This window comes from Ranitomeya imitator, chromosome 1 (genome assembly GCF_032444005.1).
Source record: "Ranitomeya imitator isolate aRanImi1 chromosome 1, aRanImi1.pri, whole genome shotgun sequence".
Classification (NCBI taxonomy): Eukaryota; Metazoa; Chordata; class Amphibia; order Anura; family Dendrobatidae; genus Ranitomeya; species Ranitomeya imitator.
This window is the reverse complement of record NC_091282.1, coordinates 1,031,496,227-1,031,522,337: the sequence shown is the minus strand read 5'-3', so window position 1 is coordinate 1,031,522,337 and position 26,111 is coordinate 1,031,496,227. Positions and strand designations below refer to the sequence as shown.

Sequence of the window (26,111 nt, the reverse complement as noted above, 5' to 3'; positions counted from 1 at the left end):
CAGCTTTATATGGAGCATCTATGGGGCCATAATCAACGGTGCAGAGCATTCTATATGGCACAGCTTTATAAGGAGCATCTATGGGGCCATAATCAATGGTGCAGAGCATTCTATATGGGGCACAGCTTTATAAGGAGCAACTATGGGGCCATAATCAACGGTGCAGAGCTTTCTATATGGCACAGCTTTATAAGGAGCATCTATGGGGCCATAATGAATGGTGCAGAGCATTCTATATGGCACAGCTTTATATGGAGCATCTATGGGGCCATGAACGGTGCAGAGCATTGTATATGGGGCACAGCTTTATATGGAGCATCTATGGGGCCATGATGAATGGTGCAGATCATTATATGTGGCACAGCTTTATATGGAGCATCTATGGGGCAATAATGAACGGTATGGAGCATCTATTTTTATTTTTGAAATTCACCGGTAGCTGCTGCATTTCCTACCCAAGGCTTATACTCGAGTCAATAAGTTTTCCCAGTTTTTTGTGGCAAAATTAGGGGGGTCTTACAACTAAGACTGCATCCACCCTCCTGTTACCTAGTATATCTGACTACAACATAGCTTCTTGGCATTCACCATAGTGCTATCCTGTAGTTGGCCATAGTATTTGTATCACAACCCTCAGTACGCAGCTGACAATGGTCTTTTGTATGGACCGAAACGTTTTGTAATGCTACTGTTTGGGATAGAATAAAATCGCCAACAATCTTTACACTAAGTTGAGTGCCGGGTTCTATTTTATTCCTTTTTGGCAAGAGCCTATGACCCACAAGCAGGAAGGCAGGAAAGTGGTGCGCTGTTGCCGAAGAAGATGAGAAACCCATTCCGTGACAGGGCTCATACACACTACCATATTTTCGATTTGAGTGCTGTCCATGAAAAAATCAGCACTCAGATCAATGTTATTCAATTGGGCAGTGCAGATGAGCAATTTGTTTTCACTGATCGAATCTGCGTGTGAATAAAGTGCAGCATGCACTAGTTACTTCTGTAAGTAGGATGAGATTCACCCATTCAAGAATATATGCGTGAAAAAAATCAGAGGCCATATGGAGTTGGAGTACAGCATTCAATTTTTACAGATACATTGCAATTCTGTAATATAGAAAATAGTAAATGGTATTGTAAATGATTAATGACTTCTGCTATAAAAAGCATGGATTGTATACAGACTGCACACGGATGAACGATTTTTATACACTCATGTGACCCTACCCATATAGTTACACAGCAGAATATACTGTTGCTCAGTTGGGAATGAACAGTGTGACAATCACTAGTAAAGTGCTGGAGGGGAGATATGTGTCACTACGCTTAATGGCATCAGTGATGAAAATCCCGGATATTTTTCCTCCAGCACACTAAGTGCTGTGAGGGGTTAATAGCTAATTTGTTTAATGAGCTGGGTTTTTGTGGACAACCATAGAGCAGGTGGGAGGTTGTCCACCTTATCTCCACCCCAGGGTGTGATCTAGGGCTTAAGTAGCTGGTTTGCAGAGGCAGTAGGATGTTCAGTGTTTGGAGAGGAACACTCCAGAGAAGTTGTTGTGCTAGAACCAACCGGAACCGTGTGTCTCTGCCGTGCCTGCCAGTCCTGTGTTCTCTGCCGTGCCGCCCAGCCCTGTGTTCTCTGTCGTGTCTCTGCCAGCCCCGTGTCTCAGCCGTGCCAGCCTACTTGTCTGAGTTTCAGCCGTGCTCTTCTGCCAGTCCTGCCTAATGCCCGCACCTGTCCTAGTGTTCCTGTTCTCCAAGTGGGATCAGCAGCCACAGCCAGACACCACCCTGGAGTAGCACCTGGCAGCTGCCTGCTGCACAAGCCTGACCTCACCATCAGAGGCTCCAGTGAAAACCCAGGCAGCTGTCATAGTCACGCCCCTTCCAGGGTAGTCTGGTTTGTGGCTCAGTGGGGGCCACAAACCCCCCGAGCTCACGCCCACCAGTCAGGGCGTGAGCGTGACAGAGGTTCTTATAGAGACAGTATTCCCGTGTTTACCTTTGTGAGCCCATCTACCACAATAGTTATCTGCTGTGACACCCAATGAGGGGTTTAAAGTTACTGTAATTAAAGTGCGCCTCTGCAATTGTAAACAACCAGTACTCATTTAGGGGCCCACTCAGAGGTCTTTTGACTTTGGGCTAGACCCATAGCTATGCCTCAAGCAAGAAGGTGCTCACAGCAATGGTGCTGTCATTCTGCTGATCATTTATGTTTTTAAGCACCTATGTGATAGCTCTGTGAGTGTTTTTCTTCTATTTACTAACCTATATTAAAAGAACCTGCTTTTCTCATACCTAGCAGTCAGCAGTTATCATAGGAGGAAGCTGTGTCCACCTCTTTATTTTACCTGCTGTGGCCACTGCATGAGAAATTGCAGGACCCGTCGCAGCGTTGGTGCAACACGAAAAGGCCGTCGTCCACAGCACTACCTGCGTCACCCTGCAACCAAGCTTTTAATGTATCTATAATGAAGGAACTTTTATTATGTAGGCTGGCCATTCAAATAACTGGCTGCTTTTGTAGTTCATTAACTCGACCACTGGAACTTCTCTCTCTCACCAGCATGATGAGTGTCCTCTATGATATCTATATGCCCTAACAGGTTAAATGGACTGAAGGTTGTTGTCACGAAACAATCCCTTTATGAAATATCTCATCCTTCTAAGTTCTCTTCTTTTTCTTACAGGGTGCGATAAAAAAATGGAAGGTGAATCAGCATATCGCTTGGGATTAGTTCATATTTCATCTGGAAATCCTCAGATTGCAATTCGAGTAAGTATTTTTATATTGACGACTAATTTGAGATCTATTTTTATATATCTAGTTTTTATAGTGCACAGGTTGTATGGTTTATGATTTCCAATAGTTATGCAAATCTAAAAATGGCATCTAAACAGTTGCAGCCTAAAAAGTGGAAATCATTTAAAGGAAATCTGTCACCACAGTTGAACTATCTCAACTATCGATTTTGGCATACAGGTTAGAGAATGCTGAGGAGAGTGATCACTGTTTGTCTCATATCAGATGCCTTGCTGTGTATCACTTTATATAAGTGACCTCTTCTAGGCTATGGGGATGACGCTGCCTGGGAGATACTTCTGCCTCCAGAGCTTGTTTTACATGAAGGGGGAGTTACCAGTGAGAGAAAAGGAACTAACACAGAAAAGGATAAATTAACTTTGTCTTCTTGAAAACAAATTTTTTGCAGCTCTTGAGCTCTGCTGTATTGCAACAATTTTACAGTCCTGTCTCCCTGTGAAATGGAAGCTGAAGCTGAAAGGAACCTGCAGATGTGTCAGGTATAATCACATACAGCTCTGCAGTGAGATCAGGAGCGCAGAGAGAGGCCATTACACATCACACTGGTAACTCCCCCTTCATGTAAAATAAGCTCTGGAGGCAGAGTTATCTCCAGGCAGCGTCCTCCCTAGAGCCTGGAAGAGGTCATTTATATAAAGTGATAAAAGATTATATATCCACAACAAGGCATCTAATATGAGACATACATGCATCACTCTCTCCTCAGCATTCTATAACCTGTATACCCATATTAATGGTTTAGATAGGTCAACTGTGGTGACAGATTCCCTTTAAGGAAATATGAATAGAATTATGGCTTGCCTTCTTCTTTACAACATCTCTTCTTAAAGGGAACCTGATACCTGCACAAGCGCTATTTATTTGCAGTCATATTGGTAATCTGCATATAAATAGCATTTAAATCATGTCTGGCTAACTTACTGCAATAGCTACCAGGGAGAAATTGTAGTTTTATTCTTCCTGCAGCCACTTTCTTACAGTCATTGAGGCATGCAATGAGCTTTTACAGTTATTGCTCACTACACAATGAGTGCACTGCTCCAGTAAGCCTGTATCATATCTTTGATGCATCTTTTAGAGTACCTAGACTAGGTTTGCGCCATCTAATCGGTATCTTCATGTTAGACCACTTTTAATACAGGACCTTTCACCAAATTTTCATGTTGAACTGGATACATGATGGAATTAGTAGCCACAGAGAGTAATAAAACATGAGATTTTTTTTTGTTTGTTTTAGTTTTGCATCTTTATTTTGGAGATATTATCTATCACAGTATTAACCCCCTAACAAGTTAATTTACGTTAAAGAAACCTGTCAGCACAATTTTGTAATGTAAAGTAAAGACATGGCTGTAATGGCGGTGTGGGACTGATACCTTTGGTGAATAAATACTCTTTGGTGTTCTCTAATCACCATTTGAAGTTTTCTGCTATGTAGATCTCGGGACGCAGGGGCCTGACTGTATCCTGAGACTTCTCTTCCCTGTCTGTGATTCCCAGTCCCCCTTCTTCCCTTCCGTCTGTGATTCCCCAGCCACTCCGCCATCCTCTGGTCTGTGAGTGACCTGCCTCCTCTGTTTGAAATCTCAGCGGTGACCTGTCATTCAGAGACCGGACAAAGGTGGAGGGGCTGGGGAATCACAAAGGAGGAGAAGACTCCGTTTTTTCAGCCCACAGAAATCTAATTAGCAGAAAACTTCAAATGATGATTAGCGAAGAACAACAAAGTGGATTTCTTCACCAAAGGTACCAATGCAATCAGTATTACAGCGTGATAACAGCCATGTAGTTAATTTACATTACAAAATTATGCTGACAGGTTGTTTTTAAGTCCATTTGGGTGTTATCACATAGTTTCCACGGGGGGGGGTGCACTCCTTCTTCATGTATAATGTTGCCCAATCCTATAAAGACAGCATCACCCAAAGGAAAGAACACACCCTCATCATAGCTTATAACAGGTTTCTGTCACGCACAGTGTGGGAAGACAAGGGGAAGGAAGTTGGCCAACTGCTATTGCCCCAAGCCTTCACAAGGGAAAATGCGAATATCATTGGCAACTCCCTAAAGCAGACTGGGAGTTTGTAAACACCCAGGTCCAGGTGTGTCATTTAGAGCCGGAGGGAGGTTGCCACTGTGTACAAAAGTCAGAAGGATTAAGAAGGAGGTGTCTGCAATGCCAAACACAGAGACCTTCTGCAGCCAGATGCAGAGCGACTGTCTGATTCATCTGACACCCCCTTGACTGTTTCTCTGTGTGCAAGATGTAATAATATAGCAATGATCTCATGGTCTAACCTGCATGAGTTAGTGTAAGGGAGGGGTAATGCAGCTGAGTTGATCTGTGCCACATTACAAAACCTACTATCAGCTCTTCTTCTTTCATAACACTGTTAGCTCTGCTGTATTGCCCCTCCTCTAAACTGCTCTGTCTGAAGATGTGTCAGTAATCATAGATATGTCTGTTGTGCTCAATTTGTAATTGCTCTGCAGTGAGATGAAAACAGGGTAATTACATCTCACACAAGAGATATTGTCACAGCTCATAACTCATTGCAGAACAATTACAAGTTGAGCATAGCAGACATAAGTGTGATTATAGATAGTCAGGTGACAGTGCTATGAAAGGAGGAGAACTGAAAGAAGGGCTTGTAATATAACAACTATACCCAGCTGCCTTTCCCCTCCCCCACATTGACTCATACAGGAGGTTAGACCAGGAGACTACCATATATTGTTACATCTCACACACCAAGTAACCTGCTCTAAGCTATGGCAGGAGCTCGTTATTTTTTTTCCTTTGAGTGCAGCTTATGATTGGGCAATGTCATACAGGGAAAAGAAGACCCCCCCAGTGAAAACTATCTAAAAAAATTCACTTGGACCTAGGGAAAATTATCTTACTAGGAGTCAAGTACTTTGACTGCAATATATTTGTAATGGAGAGGTGGCATAAAAGAAAATGTTTTATTCTGCTCCGCAACCACTATTACATCAGTGTAGAGCTCAACATGACAAATTTGGGGAATGATCCTCTGCAAAACAAAAAACAGAACACCCATTAGTAAATTTGGTGTACTTTACAAATACCCTTATACCACATTCCCTTTCCAGATGCTTCTTAAAAGTTTCTAGTGAGCTGGAAAAATTGTCTGATGTTCATTTTGCGGCCCCTGGGCAAATTCCCGGAAAATTCAGTGCTCGAGCTGGCGGCCAAGTTTTGCCAGCTGTGGCCTTTCAATTGCTCCTTACACTGCGTGCAATGATGGATTATATTCTGATGCTGACCTGTGTAGCGTCAGGACGTAATTTGTGGGTGGAGTCAGTGCGTTCTGCAATCAGTCCCACCAATGATGACGATATTAATTCTAGTTCCGCCACCTTGTAGGTGAGGCTTCTGGCATTAGCATACATGCACTTTAGATATGTTTTTCTATCTCTACTCATTATCTCTATAACTGTTCTTTCTCTTCTTCCCATTCCACCCCCAATCTTTGTATTGTAAATAATAAAAAAACACTGATAACTAGAAAGTAGTCAGGAAAATCGAATAATTCAACACAATGTCAGTCTCAAACCTATCAGATTATTTTAGAAAATGTTAAATTGAGTACATAAGTAGAACACAGGACACATTTCACCACCAGGAACCTTGTTATAACAGTGTTCTTCGGAATAAAAATGTAAAAAAGAATATTTAATCTAAAACTCCAAGGTATTGAAGAGAAAACTGAAAAGAACGTGTGTGACTTGATTGACAGAAAACTACTCAGTTTGAAGACACAGTGCTCTGGTGCTGGAGAGTTTAATAACTTCTTGGTAGATGACTTGCCAAGAAAGGGGTTTATGATTAACAGAAGCCACTGTAAAAAAAATGTTGGTGAAAAGCTGAGGAAGGAGAGCAATGTCAGTTCTATATTGTAGCAAAATGAGAATAGTATTTTGTCTAAAATATCTTAAAATGTCCATCATAGATTTTTTTGTCCACATGCAAGTTTTGACCTCTGCGAGGCTACGGAAGGAACGTTTATCAGGTATATTACACTGCATATCTTCTAATATCAGTGCCACAAAATATATTCCACCAATGGACAAGTCAGCTTGTGTACTAGCAATCATGATTTCCATTTGGCAGTCATTATAGTTTCTCACAGCATGTTCAGTTCTTCAGGATTATTCCAGATGTGTCGTTCAGGTCGCAACCATGATGTGCCGTCGATGGGACTGAGAACTGCGTCAGTCAGTTGTGGTTGGATTCTCTTACAAAAATAACATGAGTTCATAGCATTTGAGTGTGAATGTCATTTCTGGCCTCACCTTATGGTTATAAGGTTTGTGTTTTGAATTCATGCATTATGCACCATTACAATTACCTGCACTTCTTAGGGTATGTGCACACGTACTCTTGAGGTCTGCGGATTTTTCAGCAGCGGATTTGTGAAAACCGCAGGTAAAGGGCACTGCGTTTTACCTGCGGAATTACCGCGGATTTACCGCAGTTTTTGTGCAGATTCCAGTGCAGTTTTACTCCGGCGATTTTCTATTGTGGAGCAGGTGTAAAACCGCTGCGGATTCCGCACAAAGAATTGACATGCTGCGGAATGTAAACCGCTGCGTTTCCGCGCATTTTTTTCCGCAGCATGTGCGCTGCGGATTGTGTTTCCCATGGGTTTACATTGTACTGTAAACGCATGGGAAACTGCTGCCGACCCGCAGCTGCAGAAACGCTGCGGATCTGCAGCAAAATCCGCAGTGTGTGAACATAGCCTTAACATACTTTCAGGGGTTGCTGTAGCACTACCGCTCCCGTGCTCCTTGCTGGTCTTTGGTTAACTGGGCAGTAGGCTGAAAGTGAAGTTGAAACAAATGACAAGTCTGTCATTTTTCTGCCCTAAATTCTGCTAATTATGTATGTTATCTAGTCTAAGTGTGTTAAAATACTTATCGATCGCCATCCTCCCTAGTTGTCAATGGTGCTCCAGTCCTCATCTGGTCCATGTTACCTCCATTTAGCTCTGCCAGATCACACTGTGTTCCTTTTCCAATGTAAGTCTATGAAAATTAAAACGAAGCTCCATAGCTTTACATGAAGAACATGACTTACACTCAACACATAAAATGTGAGGCGGTTAATCTGTTTTCAGGACATGTAGACCAGAAGAGAACCAGAGTGGCACTGGAAACCAGGGAAAATGGTGATCGATACATTTTTTAATTCACCTGCACTACATCATATTCCTAACTAGGAGGATCTAAGGAAAAAAATAATGAGATCTCTTTTTTAAGGTATCTCCCACTCCCCTTGGCCTTTTTTTTGTTGATACCAGACAACCCTGTTAAATTAAGGAGTGTACAAATTTAATATGAACTGATAAAAGCTGTTGCAGGTTGAATCAGGAAATATTGAAAAAGAACTTCGGCAATTGGAGCTCATACATGAGCTGAGCGCTTCTACTTGGTGGTTTGTTTGATTGGTGGGAATCACAAAACCCTGACTCCCAACGATGAACAGTGCATCAGAAGGTCTACAATGTGTTAGAAATCTTTTAACCTGATTGTATGAATAAGACCTGGTCATCAACATGTCAGACCAAAATAGCAGATCTGGAACATACTGGGTACGTAGTAAAAAATAAAAATAAACAGCTGTGTTTAGGATTCTGTGCTCCACAAATTCTCCTGGCCTCATCTTCTGACCTTCAGGTGGTCTGAAGGTGGTCTAATGAGTGAAAATGTTTCACTGTTATGTCTCTCTGTTATGCCTGGAAAATATCTGTCGCATTGAAAACTCAGTGGATAAACCAATTTTTGCAACTCTTAGTGTCTACCAACCATAACATATGCACATTATTGTAGCTGATGACTGGGAGTAAAAAAAAATAGCATGGTTTATTTTGTGAGATATCAGCCATCACAAAGTCAGAGATTCCAGCAGCCAGAGAAAGTCCTGTGCAGCAGAAGCAGTCAGTATAGTGTATAATCATTCATTTAAACATATGCTCCTCAGTTGTAGCTCTGCAAAAACTATGTCCCTGACCTGTCCTACCAGTTTGGTCTGGCGAGTTGATAGTTGGGTCATTCATATGAACATTCCCATGAAGAACCACATTGTGGTCAAACCAATATAAATGTATACTGTATATGTATATTATATTTATATAGTTGAAGTCATACACCCTTGCCCCATTCATTAAATCTTACTTTTTGACAATTCTTGATGTTAGTTCCTGGTTGTATGTTCCATCTCCTAGGTCAACTAGGATTACTACTATATTTGAAGAATGTGAAATGTCCGCATAGAGATAATGATTTAGTTCAGTTTTTATTTATTTCATTATTGTATTTCTCAGTGGCTCAGAAGTTTACATCCACATGGTTAGCATCTGGTATCATTGCCTTCAAGTTGTCTAACTTTGGTCTCTCGTTTTGGGGAACCCTCCAGAAGCTTTTCACAATAAGTTGCTGGATTTTTGACCATTTCCTGTGATAGAATCTGTAGAGGGAATATAGAAGTTTTAATTACCTTTAGTGTGTTTAAATTTATAAACTTAATTGACACTGCTTTTTTGGTATAAATTACGATTAATTTGTTGGCCACACTTCTTCCTGGCTTTTTCAGCTGAGCCGCTGAGTTCAGGGATTGGCTACAGTGGTAATATGAGCTATCGCCATGATATCACTGCTGAGGCCAAAACACTAGGAATAGAACTACGAGATGCATTGCTGGAGCGGGAAGAGTGAGTATTGTCTGATTTTGTTATGGTACAACAGAATTTTAGAATCTACGCTTCTAAAAGTGGAAAACCCCTTTAACACCATCACTTTAAAAGGTTATCTTTTTTCAGTTGTTTGTTCCCTCAGTATTGATGATTTAACTGGTAGAAAGAATTTCCAGATCTCCCATACCACACCAAAATTTAGATTATTTGAGTAAGCATGTGTCATTGTGATTTCTGGGGTTCTTTGTCAGGACCAGTAAACATTTCCTACCTTCCTACTGCGCTAATTTCCTGGTATTGGAAAACTCACAGATGTAATATAAGGGTACATGAGAAGTATATATACCTAAAATAACCCTGCAGTTTTATACATAAGCATAATATAGGAAATAATCTTACCAATCTTTGATTAACTTGTACTTTTAAACAGAATTGTAAAAGGTCCTCCTGAATAATTACATACGTTGTACATAAAATTATTTTTTACTAATAACAGGTAACTATTTCAGCCTTTTTCCACTTTCTATGCTCATCGCTGGCGTTAATGTCTCCACCTTTGTATGAACTGAACATGAAGATTAAGCCAGGGCTGCAGCTCAACCCAGACTTCCTCTTCATGTTCAGTTTGTCTGAAGGCTGAGGCAGTAGCGCCAACGCTTATTGGGTGCCAGGCATCACATGTCAGAACATCGCATCACAGCCCCCGAACTGCAAGTGCCAACACCGCTGGAACAGAACCGGGTCGGGAGGTGCGTATAAGCTTTATTATTTTATTGGGGCCAAACATTTAGTTTAAGAAGGGGTTGTCCTAGTTGTGGACAACCCCTTTAAAGTAATGAAGTAAAAATTGTGAAGCAGCGTTTACGTTTGCTACAAAAATTCTGAATGAGACTGAAATCCATGAAGATGCTGCCGAAACATCCATGTCACAAAGATTTTCATGCAGAAATGTCCGCTGCAAATATGCTAAATATCTTTATATTTATTATATTATGGCACTCTTTATTACAAGGTCCCAGTTTTTCAGCTGCTGTTTTTATAACCTGGATACCCAGAAAGTCCATTCTATCTTTCACTACCCCCTTATGGTCAACTACAATTAGGGTTGAATTTCCCAAAAGGCCAACCTAGGATGGCCTAGGGTGCAGCTGTCAGGGAAGCGTACAGTGGGGAAAATAGTATTTAATATACTGTCGATTTTGCAAGTTTTCCCTCCTACAAAGAATGGAGAGGTCTGTAATTTTTATCGTAGGTACACCTGAACTGGGAGTGACAGAATCTAAAAATAAAAAAAAACATAAAATCACATTGTATGATTTTTAAATAATTAGATTACATTTTATTGCATGAAATAAGTAATTGATCACCTACCAATCAGAAAGAATTCTGGCTCTCAAAGACCTGTTAGTTTTTCTTTAAGAAGCCCTCTTACTCTGCACTCCTTACGTGTATTAATTGCACCTGTTTGACCTTGTTACCTGTATAAAAGACACTAGTCCACACACTCAATCAATCACACTCCAACCTTTCCATTATGGCCAAGACCAAACAGCTGTCTAAGGACACCATTGATAAAATTGTAGACCTGCACAAAGCTGGGATGGGTTACATCAATTAGGCAAGCAGCTTAGCAGGAAGGCAAAAACTGTTGTCACAATTATTAGAAAATGAAAGAAACACAAGTCGACTGTCAATCTTCCTCAGTCTGGTGCTCCATGCAAGATTTTGCTTCGTGAGGTAATAATGATTCTGAGAAAGGTCAGAAATCAGCCCAGAACTAGACGGGATAACCTGAAGAGAGCTGGGACCACAACCTCAAACATTACTGTTAGTAACACACTATGCCATCATGGATTAAAATCCTGCAGGCATGCAAGGTCCTCCTGCTCACGCTAGTACATGTCCAGACCCATTTGACATTCACCAATGACCATCTGGATGATACAGAGGCGGCAAGGGAGAAGGTCATATGGTCAGATGAGACTAAAATAGAACTTTTTGGTATCAAATCGATTTGGCGCGTTTGGAGGGAGAAGAAGGATGAGGAACATTTCACGGTGAATAAGCCTCCTTACCTTGACATGCCAGAGCTGGTATGTCACTCTCCACAATTAGAAATGTTACCCCTTAGACCCCAGTCCAGAGCCTCTCACCTAGCAGAACCAGTTCTCATACTTTGCACTGACAAGGGCCAATAGCCAAAAACACAATGTCTGCAAATTGAGATACTGATTTGGCTTTTATCCTAAGTCATAGTTAAAGACTCGTTAAAGGGTTGATTGTGGCTTGTAGGATCGATGCTTCCAACAGGTGGCACTATAGAGTTCAAGTCCTCTTTCTCTTTGAAGAGGTAATTTGTATATTACATTTCCCAGAGGAGCATTGCACAGCGAATAAGCTTCCTTATCTTGACATGCCAGAGATGGTATGTCACTCTGCTCAAGGAGAAACGTTACCTCTTTAGACCTATAACACCAAGAACACTGTCCCAAATGTGAAGCATGGTGGAAGAAATATCATACTTTGGGAGCACTTTTCTGCAAAGGGTTCAGGATAACTACACCATATCATAGGGAAGATCGATAGGGCCATGTATATGAAATTTTGACCAATAACCTCCTTCCCTCAGTATGAGCATTGAAGATAGGTTGTGGTTGGGTCTTCCAGCATGACAGTGACCCGAAGCACAAAGCCAAGGCAACTAAGAAGTGGCTCTGTAAAAAGTATTTCAAGGTCTTGGAAATAACTAATCTCCATACCAGAACTCAATGGAAAATCTTTGGAGGAAGCTGAAACTCAGTGTTGCCCAGCGACAGCTCCAAAATCTACAAGATCTGGAGAACATCTGTATGGAGGAGGGGGCAAAAATCCCTACTACAGTGCGTGCAAACTTGTTCAAGAACTACAGGAAATGTCTGACCTCTGTAATTGCAAACAAAGGATTCTGTACCAAACATTAAGTTCTGTTTTTCAATTGTATCAAATACTTATTTCATGCAATAAGATGCAAATTAATTATGTAAAAATCATACAGTGTGATTTTCTGGATTTATTTTTAGATTCTCTCTCTTACAGTTCCACATTCTTTGTAGGTGAAAAAACTTGCAAAATCAGCAGTGTATCAAATACTTATTCTCCTCACTGTACGCTCCCCTGCAAAATGCATAACAAAATATTTACAAACTAGATGGTGGCCCGATTCTAACGCATCGGGTATTCTAGAATATTAATAGTAGTATATAGCACAGCCCACGTAGTAAATAGCACAGCCCACGCAGTATATAAGACAGCCCACGTAGTATATAACACAGCCCATGTAGTATATAACACAGCCCATGTAGTATATAACACAGCCCACGTAGTATATAACACAGCCCACGTAGTATATAACACAGCCCACATAATATCTAACAGCCCACATAGTATATTACAGCCCACGTAGTATATAACAGCCACGTAGTATATAGCACAGCCACGTAGTATATTGCCCAGCCACGCAGTATATTGCACAGCCACGTAGTATATAGCACAGATACGTAGTATATAACACAGGCTATGCAGTATATAACACAGGCCACGCAGTATATAACACAGGCCACGCAGTATATAACACAGCCCACGTAGTATATAACACAGTCCACACAGTATATAGCACAGCCCACGTATTATATAACACAGCCCACGTAGTATATAACACAGCCCACATAGTATATAGCACAGCCACGTAGTATATTGCACAGCCACGTAGTATATAGCACAGAGACGTAGTATATAACACAGCCCATGCAGTATATAACACAGCCCATGTAGTATCTAACACAACTCACGTAGTATATAGCAATGTGGGCACCATATCCCTGTTAAAAAAAGAATTAAAATAAAAAATAGTTATATACTCACCTTTCGTCGGCCCCCGGATCCAGGCCAGGCGTTTAGCAATGCTCCTCGCGATGGTACGGTCCCAAGAATGCATTGCGGCAATAACACGTGATGATGTAGCGGTTTCGCAAGACCGCTACGTCATCTCCGGTCATTGCCGAAATGCATTCTTGGGACCGGAGCGTCGCGAGGAGCGGGAAAGGCGCCGGAAGATAAGAATATAATGACTTTTTATTTTTTTTAATTATTTTTAACATTAGATCTTTTTACTATTGATGCTGCATATGCATCATCATTAGTAAAAAGTTGGTCACACAGGGTTAATAGCAGCGTTAACGGACTGCTAAAACCCTATGTGGCTGCTGACTGGAAGGGAGTATGGAGGGGGCACTGACTGGAGGGGAATAGGGAGGGGCCAATTCGCGGCCGGACTGTGCCTGTCGCTGATTGATCGCGGCCGGCCGCGACCAATCAGTGACCTGGGATTTCCGCAACAGACAGATGGAAGTACCCCTTAGGCAATTATATATATATATAGATGTTTCAGTATTATTTTGAAAAACCCATATAAAATTCTGTTTTTAAATTTACATTGATATACACTAAATAAATTGAACAGTACATTTACGTTGCCCATCTCTACAGCTTGTTCTGTTTTGCTCATAACAGGCAAAAATCATTTGCTATTTCTTCACACACTCAGTGTAAACCACATGCTAAAGGAAAATGTCAGATTTGGTATTGCAATAGTGATTCCAAGTGATTCATTATGCTCATATCGCTTGACTTCTACATGTATAATTCCATCATAGATGTTCTAAGATACTTCAAAGTGATGAAACCCAAAAATCAGGAACTTGTTCAGAAGCTACAGGTATACTCATTAAAATGCAAAGACTTAAAATAAAGTTCAAGTCACAGTTTTTGAAAATGTTGCTGCTCAGATTACACCAAGTGAACACGTAAGTGCAAAACGTGGAAATTGGTGTTTTGGAAGCCGCCAAAGTTCTTCCATCACTAGTAAAGTTCTTGATAGAACTGTGAGAACAGCTCTTGACATTTCTGAAAAGAAAGTATATGAGAGCGATAAAAAGTGTTCGATTCTCAGGAAACATTATTCTGAAGAGACACGTGATGGTGAAGTTTGTATAAGTAGGTGTGACAACTTTCAAATCAATACATTTGTAATCAACTTTTGAAGAATGGGGGCTTTGAGAAGTACAGAATTATGTAATTTGGTCTAGTGCGTAGAAATGTGTTCTTCCGGCCCTAACCATAGTTCATAGACATGCTTGATTTTTTGGGGGGGTTTTGGCTGGGTTTACACAAACTTATGCAAAATGGTCTGTTTCTCGTCCAGACAAAAATTGACGTTTCTGCATTCTTATTGTGTTCTTATTGTATGTTTTATTTTCATATCCGTATTGCATTCATGTGTATAACATATTTTACATCCATGTGCCATCCGTATGTACATTTTGTACAGGCATAAAGTATAAAGTTTTTACATAATCAATTTATAAAGATCAAATACAGTTTCCTATATTATTAACTGTAATGTATCCATGAAAAACTCATGACAATTTGGATGGTAACTCATATGTGATCCTTTTTTTGTCTCCCATTCTTAATAGGTACCGTAAGTCTGATCTAGAATACATATCAAAATAGTGCATTCTGTGAATTTTACACACATACCATCGGTCCGTGTGTAAAAATGCTCTTGTGCACTAACAAATTGACTAGTATCGGTCCTTATGCTGTATTTATGCTGTGCATTTTACTTACGGACAGCACATGGATGTTTAATACAGTCGTCTGAGCGAGCCCTTTCATTTATTGGGACCATATTTTTATTTGTAAAGACCAAACCCTTCACCCTGATTTGTATCCTTTAGCAGGTTATCTGACCACCACTAAAGAATTAAAACTACTTTCAGAAGGCAGTAAAATAAGTAGTAGACACCATGCTGACCCCCACCGTCAAGACCAAGCGCCCTTTCAAAAGGATCTGCTGTGCGATTCATGCTGCTCAATCCATTGGCAGCATAAATCAGAACCTAATTACACGATTGCCAGAGCATTTCACAAAAAAATATAATTACAAGATCCCGCCAGTGGCCAGAAACAAGACTAGTCCGGCGGATTGTCTAACTAAATTTGCTTTGCTTCTGCAATTGTTCAACCGGACTTATTCATGCTCTCGTAGTTTGGGCAACATGAATGATGTGATGGCTTCACTTTTACAGTTTCTGTAATTCTTACTTAGTCCAGACCAATGTGTGACTGGCCTCAAGATGAAGTTATGTCATATGGCGGCTTGCCTGGTTGAACCAAGCAGGAAGTACAAAGACCATCAAGGCACAGATTGATCATTTGTTTTTCTATTTTATTGCTAAACATGCAGCTTAAAGAGAGTGCATGATCAGAACATCATTTGTTGTTTAAGTAAGGACTTCATGTTAAATGTCTTTTTTTTTTCATTTTTTGGCAGTTGTTTTATTTTTTCATATTACAATTTGTATTAAAAAAGGAAGAGTTTACATCAATTTTCTTCCTAGGATTACAATGACTTGTAGCACCTCTATGGACAGTTGATAAGACAAGATCCATAATCACAATAGGTAATTTCACAGCTCGTCCTGTCCCCCCTGCATTCACAAAGCCACTTGCACATGGGCATTAGATGCTTCAATACAAAAGATATTGTCAGAATCAGTGCTGCTAAAGTATATGTAGATTTCCTGAAAGGACAGGAATTATCATTTTAAAACAGCTCTAATGGTTTGAAAATTTCAAATCGTTGTTGTAATTTCACTTACTTTGTATATTTAATTCTTCGATATTAAAAAATTAGAAATGGTTAGTTGGTTACTCGTTCTCACAAGCAGAATCAATCAATATCACGTGGATGTGTGATACTTCTCCAGTTCTATCAAAAATGTAAGAAAACATAGTTAGTAAAAGCAAAGTCTGTAGTAGCTTTGACATAATAATGTCTAATTTTCTTAAACATCTTTTAAAAACTAGCCTTTAAAGATCTCTTAGGTTTGTAGAATCCTATGTGTGATTCATGCAGTAATTGCATTTTATTGTAATAGTGTATATTTTGTAGCTGCTAGGACTGTTTAAAATATAATTACTGTGGTCCTGATCAAAAATATGCACTTTCCATTTCCATTTAGCGATCTGTGCTCAGATGCTTGGAGAGATGAAAACGTTGCTCGCTCTCCCCGGAGAGTGCTAGTTATCATTACTCTTACAATACTGCTCAGGCACCATTTGTTTCATGGTAATGTGCTGTTTATCACCAGCCTTTGTGACATGCTAAAAGGTCCTGCCACACAGCCAGAGACTTATGGGATGGAAACTCTGGGGTCTCAGCAGTAGTTTTCAGCCTTACATTACAGTTTTCATCTTCTCTATCCTTTTGTGCTAAAGCCGACCTCAGGCAGTTTCCTTCTAGGGGAATCCAAAGGGAGCAGCTGTTGTGAAAGATTTCATTTCCTCCCGTGGTTGTTCATTTCTCCAGTTTTCCATCGCCTGCTGCCCTCCCTCCGACACGTCTTTATGCATAGCAGCTTTTTTATTGGGACTTATTCAAACACCTTATTCATATTAAGAAAGCATATGTTAAAATGAGCGCGCGTTAGGTCTCCAATTGCTTCACATTTTCTGCCTCCCGTATTTTGTTATTGTCAAATCCTTTTGTTGGTTGTTTTTTTTTTCAAGTAAAAAATAAATCCGCTCCAGATCCTTAATTACTTTTAGGATTTTACAAGGAAAATTACAAATATTTTAGGAATTTAGAAATGGATGTTTTTTTTTTAAATGTAACTGCAAAAAATGACGTAACAAAAGAAAAGTCTCCAAAAATCCTTTAACAAAAATAGATTCTAAAAGTATTTTTTTTATATTATCTTGTGAATGATCTTACTGATTGGCCTGGGCAATTCTCAACTTTTTTTTGCTCTGGTTCTTTGACAAGTTTGGCATATTATGGGGGAAGTGTTATTACAGATGGTAGGTTCACGTTTGAAATTCTTTTTTTCAAAATATGTTACAATATGTAAAAAAAAAGTCAGCAAAGCAGATGAAGCACAGGCAGCATAGTGGTTCAGCATCCATAAAGGGATAGAAGTAAATAGGAAATAGTGACAGACATTTGCTAGTATATACAATGAATGGACACTTTATTTGGAGACACCTGCAATTTCATGGTTGGAACTTGCTTGTATGAAAATTAGACCCATAATCCCAGATTGCAACATAAAAGCAAGTGACCAAGTGTTCCGTGGATCAGTCTCAGCAAAAATCCACATTAAATGGGAAAATCAAGAGCAGTATAGTCATTGCTTTTAGGTTAGCTGGGGTCAGTATTTAAAAAAATTACCAACTTTGTCCAAAGGTGAACATGAAGAAAAGATCCTGTGAACTTAAAAACAGCTCCTCAAGAAAAGGGGTAAGAAGAGGATGGCAGGAATCATTGTGACAAACAAACCATACAAAATCAAGCAAATTGCAGCTGAATACAACACTGGTGCTCCAACTAAAATGTCTAAATGCACCCTTACCGAGGGCCAATTCATTAAGACTGGCGTCTCATATTCCAATCTTAATGGCTTGCTGGAGTGCGATGTGTAAAAGTAATTAGTAGGTGTTCACAACTTGATGAATTCAACACATTTCTGTGGTGTGCACCTCAGATGAGCTACACCAGTAAATGTAGCATTTTTGGTGTAAAAAAAAAATGCTAGCACATTTGCTGAATTTGATGACCAGGTGTAGCTATGCCCTCCTAACTTAGTAATGGGAAAATCATTCTTCAATGAATACAGATTTTCCATGAATCGAGAATGAAAGATCAGTTAAAGAGGTGAAATAATCATATTTCTCTGAGATATAGTATAAAGTTGCTTATTTTCATGTGCACTATTGTTATAAAGTGCGTTCCTTCAATGCACCGTGCATGTACTGCATGACGATCGTGCGGGTTCACGGCAATCGCCGCCCCAATCACATGCAGTGCTTTGTATGAGGGCTGACACCCTATAGCAATTCCCATGATCGGTTCTAGTGCTGATAGCAAGCATTTAACCCCTTTGATGCCCTTGTCAATAGTGAACATCAACATCGATCGGCATTGCAGAGGGAGGAAGCTCCCATTCTGATCCGATTGGCACAACGCATTTGCAGTCTTGTGCCAATGGTCTCCATGGAGATCCCGGGCCGAAAGATGGCCATGGGGTCACTCATGGGTGGTCGCCTGTAAGCACCTGCTCAGAGTAGGACACGCCTCCTCCTTGTCTGCGAGTTGCTGATCTGATGTCCTGCAATGCAAAAGCATTGCAGAGTATAAGATCAGCGATCAGGGTAGGTGAAGTTGATGTTCCATCCTGGAACAAGGTAAAAAAGTTAAATCATTTTTTAAAAAATATTAAAAATGAGACATGCTTGAATCTGACCAGGAGCATGCCCAGAAGAATTAAGGCAGTGTCCAAAGCCAAAGGTGGATTTATAAAATACTAACAACAGAATAAAAATAAAAATTTAGGTTTTTGGGAGCAAAACAGTAACAATGCAGTAACACGACAAAAATTTGCATAACTAATCATATGCCAAGATGATTGTCTATAAAATGTTGGTAGTCTTATGTTCGAAGAAGTAATGGATGGTGAGATATGGAGCATGAAAGTCAAAATTTCAAAACATTCTTACCCTTGTGCTCGTCAGTGTAAGTTCCTTGATGGGTGTAGTTTCCAAAATGTGGCCTCTGTGAGGGTTTCCACTGTTTTGGCAGATCAAGGGCTTTGCGCACACGCAATGGTGTTCACTAGCTATTCCAGCCAATTTTGCACTGCAAAAGTCAAATGGCGCTCCTTCCCTTTCAAGCCCTGCTGTGCACCCAAACAGTAGTTTTCCACCAATGTATATTGGTGTACTCAGGAGAAATTCCACAAAAAAATATATGGTTCATCTCCTGTAATCTTTGTGAAAATGAAAAATTTAGAGCAAAGGTAACATGTTTGTGGGAAAAATGTGATTTTTTTATTTTTTTATTTTTGCAGCTCAATGTTATAAAATTCTTTGAAGCACCTGTGGGTTTAAGGTGCTCACTACACCTCTAGATAAGTTCATTGAGGGGTGTAGTTTCCAAAATGGTGTCACCTGTGGGGGATTTCACTGTTTGGGCACATCAGGGCCTCTGCAAACACGGTATGGTGAATATATTCTCCTTGAGAGAGCAACATTTTAAAACACTCGTCGGTGCATTTGCAGTGGGCCTTATACTACATATTATATGGGTAAGCAGTAAACATACCTTCCTTTAATATTATCTTACACTTATTTTTCTCTTTTTTTGCATTGGCACTTTACTTGGATATTTATTGTCATGTTACTTTCTTATATATGAGCAGATTGAATTCTTCCATATGTGTACCTGACCATAATGCTTACTATATGGTCTTGTTAAGACCCTATTTTTAATACATGTATTATGTGTGAATTGTGTTCAATAAAATTATATTTTAATCTTAGGCTGGTTTGTAAGCACCTTAGGTGTTCATTTGTAGGCTTACTACATCAGGAAGTGGAGTAGTGGGGCCTCACAGAGAGGAGCAGGGGGCTGCACAAACATTTTGTGGTCAGTGAGCACATGCCCGAGTGTTTTCGACAGACAGCACTGGCTTTGGGCAAGCCAGTTCTGTTAATTAAGACATAGGGAAGCGTACAGTTGCAAATGCCTGTGGGAGGAACTGTGTACTATGCTGCTGGTTATGGCAAGAGAGCCTTGAGCATCCCAATAATCATTTATTGATTATCTGGATAACACATGAGAAGATTTTAGTAGTAAAGTTACTGTTTTTATATGGACTGTATCCCATACAAGTGTATATGTGTGGTTTAATATGCTGGTCTGACAGACTCACTTTAAGTATACACCTTAGATCTGATGCACTTACATAATGGTTATATAATCATAATATTAAATTGGGCATTTATGATGAGTCTTTGCGAAAGAGCAGTAGGGAGTATTCACACAGAGGAGCTATAAAATAATGAGCAATAAGATATTCTGTAATTTGTAGTGGGATTCACTGTGGGACCAATAAGATATTCATCATTCGTGTTCCACAAGGCTAAATTAGGGGATGGGTAGAGGAACCTTTGTTCGACAACAATATTCTTGTAATCAATTGGTTCCAGTGCATTGCTAGAAATGATAGCTGGCTTCATATTGGATGTGGCACTAATATTTTCAGCCAGTGTTTAATTTAGGCAGTTGTCAGTTTATTCATGAATTTCTGGGAACAATAACAGGCGAACGGCACAGTGCAGAGTACTATATTATGGGGAATACAAGTATTTATCAAAGCAGACATGTCAGGAGGGTGGATCAGTCTCATTCAACCCCTGTAGGTGTTATCACTGCTCTTACATACTGCTGCCCATCAGAGTACCACCAATGACTTGCAATGGTCCTAATTTAACCACTTCACGATGTAGCCATTTTCCGTTTTTTGGGGGGTTTTTTTGTTCTTATTTTTTTCCCTCTCTTTCTTCTAAGGGCCATAACTTTTTTATTTTTCTGTCAATATAGCCAAGGGCTTGTTTTTTGCAGGACAAATTATACTTTTGAATGACACCATTCATTCTACCACATAATGTTCTGGGAAATTACAAAAAGTGCGATTTCACAATTGCATTTTTAGTTGTTTATTCCCCTTGTTCACTCTTTGGTAACACTGATTTGGCAGTATGATTCTCCAGGTCAGTACAAGTACACAGATACCATTCAATCGTTGAAAACAAAAATTGGAAATTTGTAAGAAAAAAAAATTGATTTTGTCTCCATTTTTCGAGACCCATAACATTGAAATTGTTTTTATATGGAGCTGTGTGAGGATTTATTTATTTTTTTGCATTCTGAACTGATGCTTTTACTGCTAACATTTTGGGGTAGATACAATGTTTTGATCGCCTCTTATAGCATTTTATTGCAATGTTGTGGTTGCAAAAAAACAAAAGCTTTGGCATTTTGATTTTTTTTTCAATCGGATTAATTTATTTTATATTTTGATACATCGTACTTTTATGAACACAGCGATATCAAATAGGTTTATTTTTTTATTTTGTTTTGTTTTATTTTTAATGGAGCAAAAAAGGGTGATTTTAACTTTTCTGTATTTTAATTTTTTTTTTTTCATATTTTTAAAACTTTTTATTTTCATTTTTTACTGTATTTAATAGTCCCTTAGGAGACTTGTATAGAGAAAATCACAATCTCCTATGAACTCTATCTGCAAGCCTGCATTCACAGGAGGATGGTAATGACCAGCTGACTCCCTCATTGGCAACTCATTGGCGCCCTTCATGGGTGCGGCAATGGGAGAGCGCTTGTTAAATGCCGTTGTCAGAGATTGACAGTGAGATATAACAGGTTATCACCCGCAGGCGGCGCTCCCATCTACCCGGGGCTGTTAGAGGCACATGACGTCTGATTAAATCAGCCGTCATGTACTGGGAAAGATGCGGGCTCTGCTTCCTAGCCCTCATCAAAGACAGGAACACGACATATGATGTAAGTTTATGTCATATGTCATTAAGGGGTTAAAGGCCTGGTCGTGCGTTTGTACTCCCATGAACACCAGCCATTGGCTAGGCTTCCTCAGAAATTGTTTTTGCTTCTATGCTTAGCAGTACTGTAGTTCAAGTTCCACAAGGAAATTAACACATAAAGTAAGAATGAAGAAAACATGTATTTCCCTCAGAAAGGCACATCAACAAAAAAAATAAAAGTTTATGATTCTCAGAAAATGACACAAACCAAACTTTTTTTTTTTTTTTAAAGCCGTGAAATGTAAAACAACGCTGACTGACTTGAAGAATCATGTCGCCAGGCAACTTTTACTGTACAATAAACACAGTTAATACAAATTTTAAAAAAACAGAATGGAGTGTCTTTCACCACTTCACTCCACTTGGATTTTTGTTTTACATGTTTTAGTATATTATATAATAAAGCCAATTGTGTCATTCAAAACTACAACTTGTCCCACAAAAAAGACATGAACTTGTATGACTATGTTGGCATAATAAAGTAAAAATTGCATAGTCATGGGGGGCTTAAATACAGCTGCTGCAACATTGCTTATTTACAATTTTATGTTTCGAACAGAACATAAATCATGTAGTCAAGTCAAGAAAATAATGACCATTGTTACTATAGTTAATGTTCATTTATATGAGTCTAAGGACCAGTCCATAATTCTGGCGTAAAAAATGTTGTGCAAATCTAGGTTGAGCATAAATGTTGTGGCTTTTGAAGTTATGCCAGTTCAGACCAACTCTGCCAAGTTTTTGGGACATAATCAAGGAATTGATCATCACAAACGAGTTGTAAATTATGCAGAAATGTGTTCCAGTGCCTAACTTACAGTCGGTACAGAAAGTATTCAGACCCCTTTAAATTTTTCACTCTTTGTTTCATTGCAGCCATTTGGTAAATTCAAAAAAGTTCATTTTTTTTTCTCGTGAATGTACATCCTGCACCCCATCTTGACCGGAAAAAAAACAGAAATGTAGATTTGTTTGCAAATTTAATAAAAAAGAAAAACTGAAATATCACATGGTCACAAGTATTCAGACCCTTTGCTCAGACACTCATATTTAAGTCACATGCCGTCCATTGCCTGTGATCCTCCTTGAGGCCAGTCTCACACGTTCTGATAATTCCAGGACCGGAGACATCGGTACCGGAGTTATGCGTGTCCGTGTGCTCACGTGGCACATCAGTGTGGCACACGTGCGGCAGCCGTGTGCCGCCTGAGGACCACATGTTCCGTGCAGGAGAGACAGCGCTGTCCCCTGCGTGTGGTGCTGAAGGCGGCATTCATCTCTTCTCCCCTGCAGCGCTCGCTGAAGAGAAGGGATGAAAAATCAAGATTTTTTTGTTAAAAATAAAATTTGGGGTCATTCCGGCCTCCAACCCCTCCCCCCCCCCCCGGCGCCCGCCCGCTAGCAGAGAAATACTCACCCAGCTCCTGCGATGTCTACTCTCAGCGCCGGCAGCTTGTCCTGTGTGAGCGGTCACGTGGTACTGCTCATTACAGTGATGAACATGCAGCTCCACCTCCCATAGTTTAAAAAAAAAAAACCTAGTTTTTCATCACTTCTCTCCTGCAAGTGCTGCTTTCAACCGAGCAGTACAGAAGGGATGAATGCTGGCTTCAGCACCACACGCAGGGGACAGCGCTTAACTGTAGCACTGTTTCTCCTGCGGCAGTACGTGCACACAGAGGAGAGTGCACACTGTTCTCCATGTGCACGTGTGCGGGACGCTTTGCGGACCGTGCTGCCGGAGAACACACGGTCCGTGAAAACACGCAGGCATCTGCATAGACCCATTCATTTGAATGGGACTACGTGTGTCAGTGTCTCCGGTACGTGAGAAAACTGTCACTACACGTATCGGAGCCAATGACGTGTGAAACCGGCCTGAGATGGTTCTACTCCTTCATTGGAGTCCAGCTGTGTTTATTTAAACAGATAGGACTTGATTTGGAAAGGCACAAACCTGTCTGTTTAACCCCTTTCTGACATCTGACATACTATCCCGTCGAGGTGGGCCCGTATGACCACTGACAGGATAGTATGTCATTACCGATCAGCCGCACTCACGGGGGAAGTGCGGCCCATCGGGGCCGGGTGTCAGCTGACTATCGCAGCTGACATCCATCACTATGTGCCAGGAGCGGTCACGGACCGCTCCTGGCACATTAACCCCCGGCACACTGCGATCAAAGATTAACGCAGTGTTCCGGCGGCACAGGGAAGCATCGCACAGCTAGGGGGCTCCCTGCGTGCTTCCCTGAGACCCTCGGAGCAACGCGATGCGATCGCGTTGCTCCAAGGGCCTCCTACTTCCTCCTGGTTACCAGCATAAACGTAAAAAAACAAACACTACATACTTACCTTCTGTGTCTGTCCTCCGGCGCTGTGCTTTCCTCTGCACTGTCAGCGCCGGTCAGCCGTAAAGCAGAGCGGTGACGTCACCGCTGTGCTTTCCGGCTGGCCGGCGCTCACAGCCAGTGAGCAGAGAAGCACAGAGCCGGAGGACAGACACGGAAGGTAAGTATGTAGTGTTTGTTTTTTACGTTTACGCTGGTAACCAGGGTAAACATCGGGTTACTAAGCGCGGCCCTGCGCTTAGTAACCCGATGTTTACCCTGGTTACCAGTGAAGATATCGCTGAATCGGCGTCACACACGCCGATTCAGCGATGTCAGCGGGAGATCCAGCGACGAAATAAAGTTTCAAACGATCTGCTACGACGTACGATTCTCAGCGGGGTCCCTGATCGCAGTAGCGTGTCAGACACAGTGAGATTGTAACGAAATCGCTGGAACGTTACAGATCGTGCTGTCCTAGCGATCAAAGTGCCACTGTGTAATGGTACCCTTAGGGTTGGGGCTAAAGTTAGGGTTGGGGCTAAAGTTAGGGTTAGGGTTGGGGCTAAAGTTAGGGTTTGGATTACATTTACGGTTGGGATTAGGGTTAGAGGTGTGGTTAGGGTTAAGGTTGGGATTAGGGTTAGGGGCGTGTTTGGGTTAGGGTTTCAGTTAAAATTGGGGGTTTCCACTGTTTAGGTACATCAGGGGCTCTCCAAACACGACATGGCGTCCGATCTTAATTCCAGCCAATTCTGCGTTGAAAAAGTAAAACAGTGCTCCTTTCCTTCCAAGCTCTCCCGTACGCCCAAACATGGGTTTACCCCCAACATATGGGGTATCAGCGTACTCAGGGCAAATTGTACAACAACTTTTGGGGTCCAATTTCTCCTTTTACCCTTGGGAAAATACCAAACCGGGGGCTAAAAAATAATTTTTGTGAAAAAAAAAAGGATTTTTTATTTTCACAGCTCTGTTATAAACTGTAGTGAAACACTTTGGGGTTCAAAGTTCTCACAACACATCTAGATAAGTTCCTTGGGGGGGTCTAGTTTCAAATATGGGGTCACTTGTGGGGGGTTTCTACTGTTTAGATACATCAGGAGCTCTGCAAATGCAACGTGACGCCTGCAGACCAATCCATCTAAGTCTGCATTCCAAACGGCGCGCCTTCCCTTCTGAGCTCTGCCATGTGCCCAAACGGTGGTTCCCCCCAACATATGGGGTATCAGCGTACTCAGGAAAAATTGGACAACAACTTTTGGGGTCCAATTCCTCCTGTTATCCTTGGGAAAATGCAAAACTTGGGGCTAAAAAATAATTTTTGTGGGAAAAAAAAGAATTTTTATTTTTACGGCTCTGCGTTATAAACTGTAGTGAAACACTTGGAGGCTCAAAGTTTTCACAACACATCTAGATAAGTTCCTTAGGGGGTCTTATTTCCAAAATGGTGTCACTTTTGGGGGTTTCAATGTTTAGGCACATAAGGGGCTCTCCAAACGCGACATGGTGTCCTCTTTCAATTCTACTCAATTTTGCATTGAAAAGTCAAATGGTGCTCCTTCCCTTCCGAGCTCTGCCATGCACCCAAACTGTGGTTTACCCCCACATATGGGGTATCAGCGTACTCAGGACAAATTTTGCAACAACTTTTGCAGTCCAATTTCTTCTGTTACCCTTGGGAAAATAAAAAAAAATGGCGAAAAGATCATTTTTGTGAAAAATATGATT

General features: G+C 40.7%; 1 protein-coding gene and 1 long non-coding RNA gene across 3 annotated transcripts in view; one reads left to right on the top strand and one right to left on the bottom strand.

Annotated features, from left to right (window-relative positions):
• TTC29 (tetratricopeptide repeat domain 29) overlaps nt 1-26,111 on the top strand; it is a 358,654-nt gene that overhangs the window by 149,489 nt on the left and 183,054 nt on the right. For both annotated transcript variants that reach the window (XM_069744036.1, XM_069744037.1), the window contains exon 7: nt 2,697-2,782. In XM_069744036.1, the coding sequence (XP_069600137.1) occupies nt 2,697-2,782 (86 nt within the window). The remainder of the gene's footprint in view (nt 1-2,696; nt 2,783-26,111) is intronic.
• Nucleotides 9,137-26,111, bottom strand: part of LOC138658269 (uncharacterized) — a 36,897-nt gene continuing 19,922 nt past the window's right edge. Inside the window, exons 2-3 of the long non-coding RNA XR_011317422.1 lie at nt 16,251-16,360; nt 9,137-9,323 (exon numbers count right to left, since the gene is read on the bottom strand). This is a non-coding gene — a long non-coding RNA (uncharacterized lncRNA). The remainder of the gene's footprint in view (nt 9,324-16,250; nt 16,361-26,111) is intronic.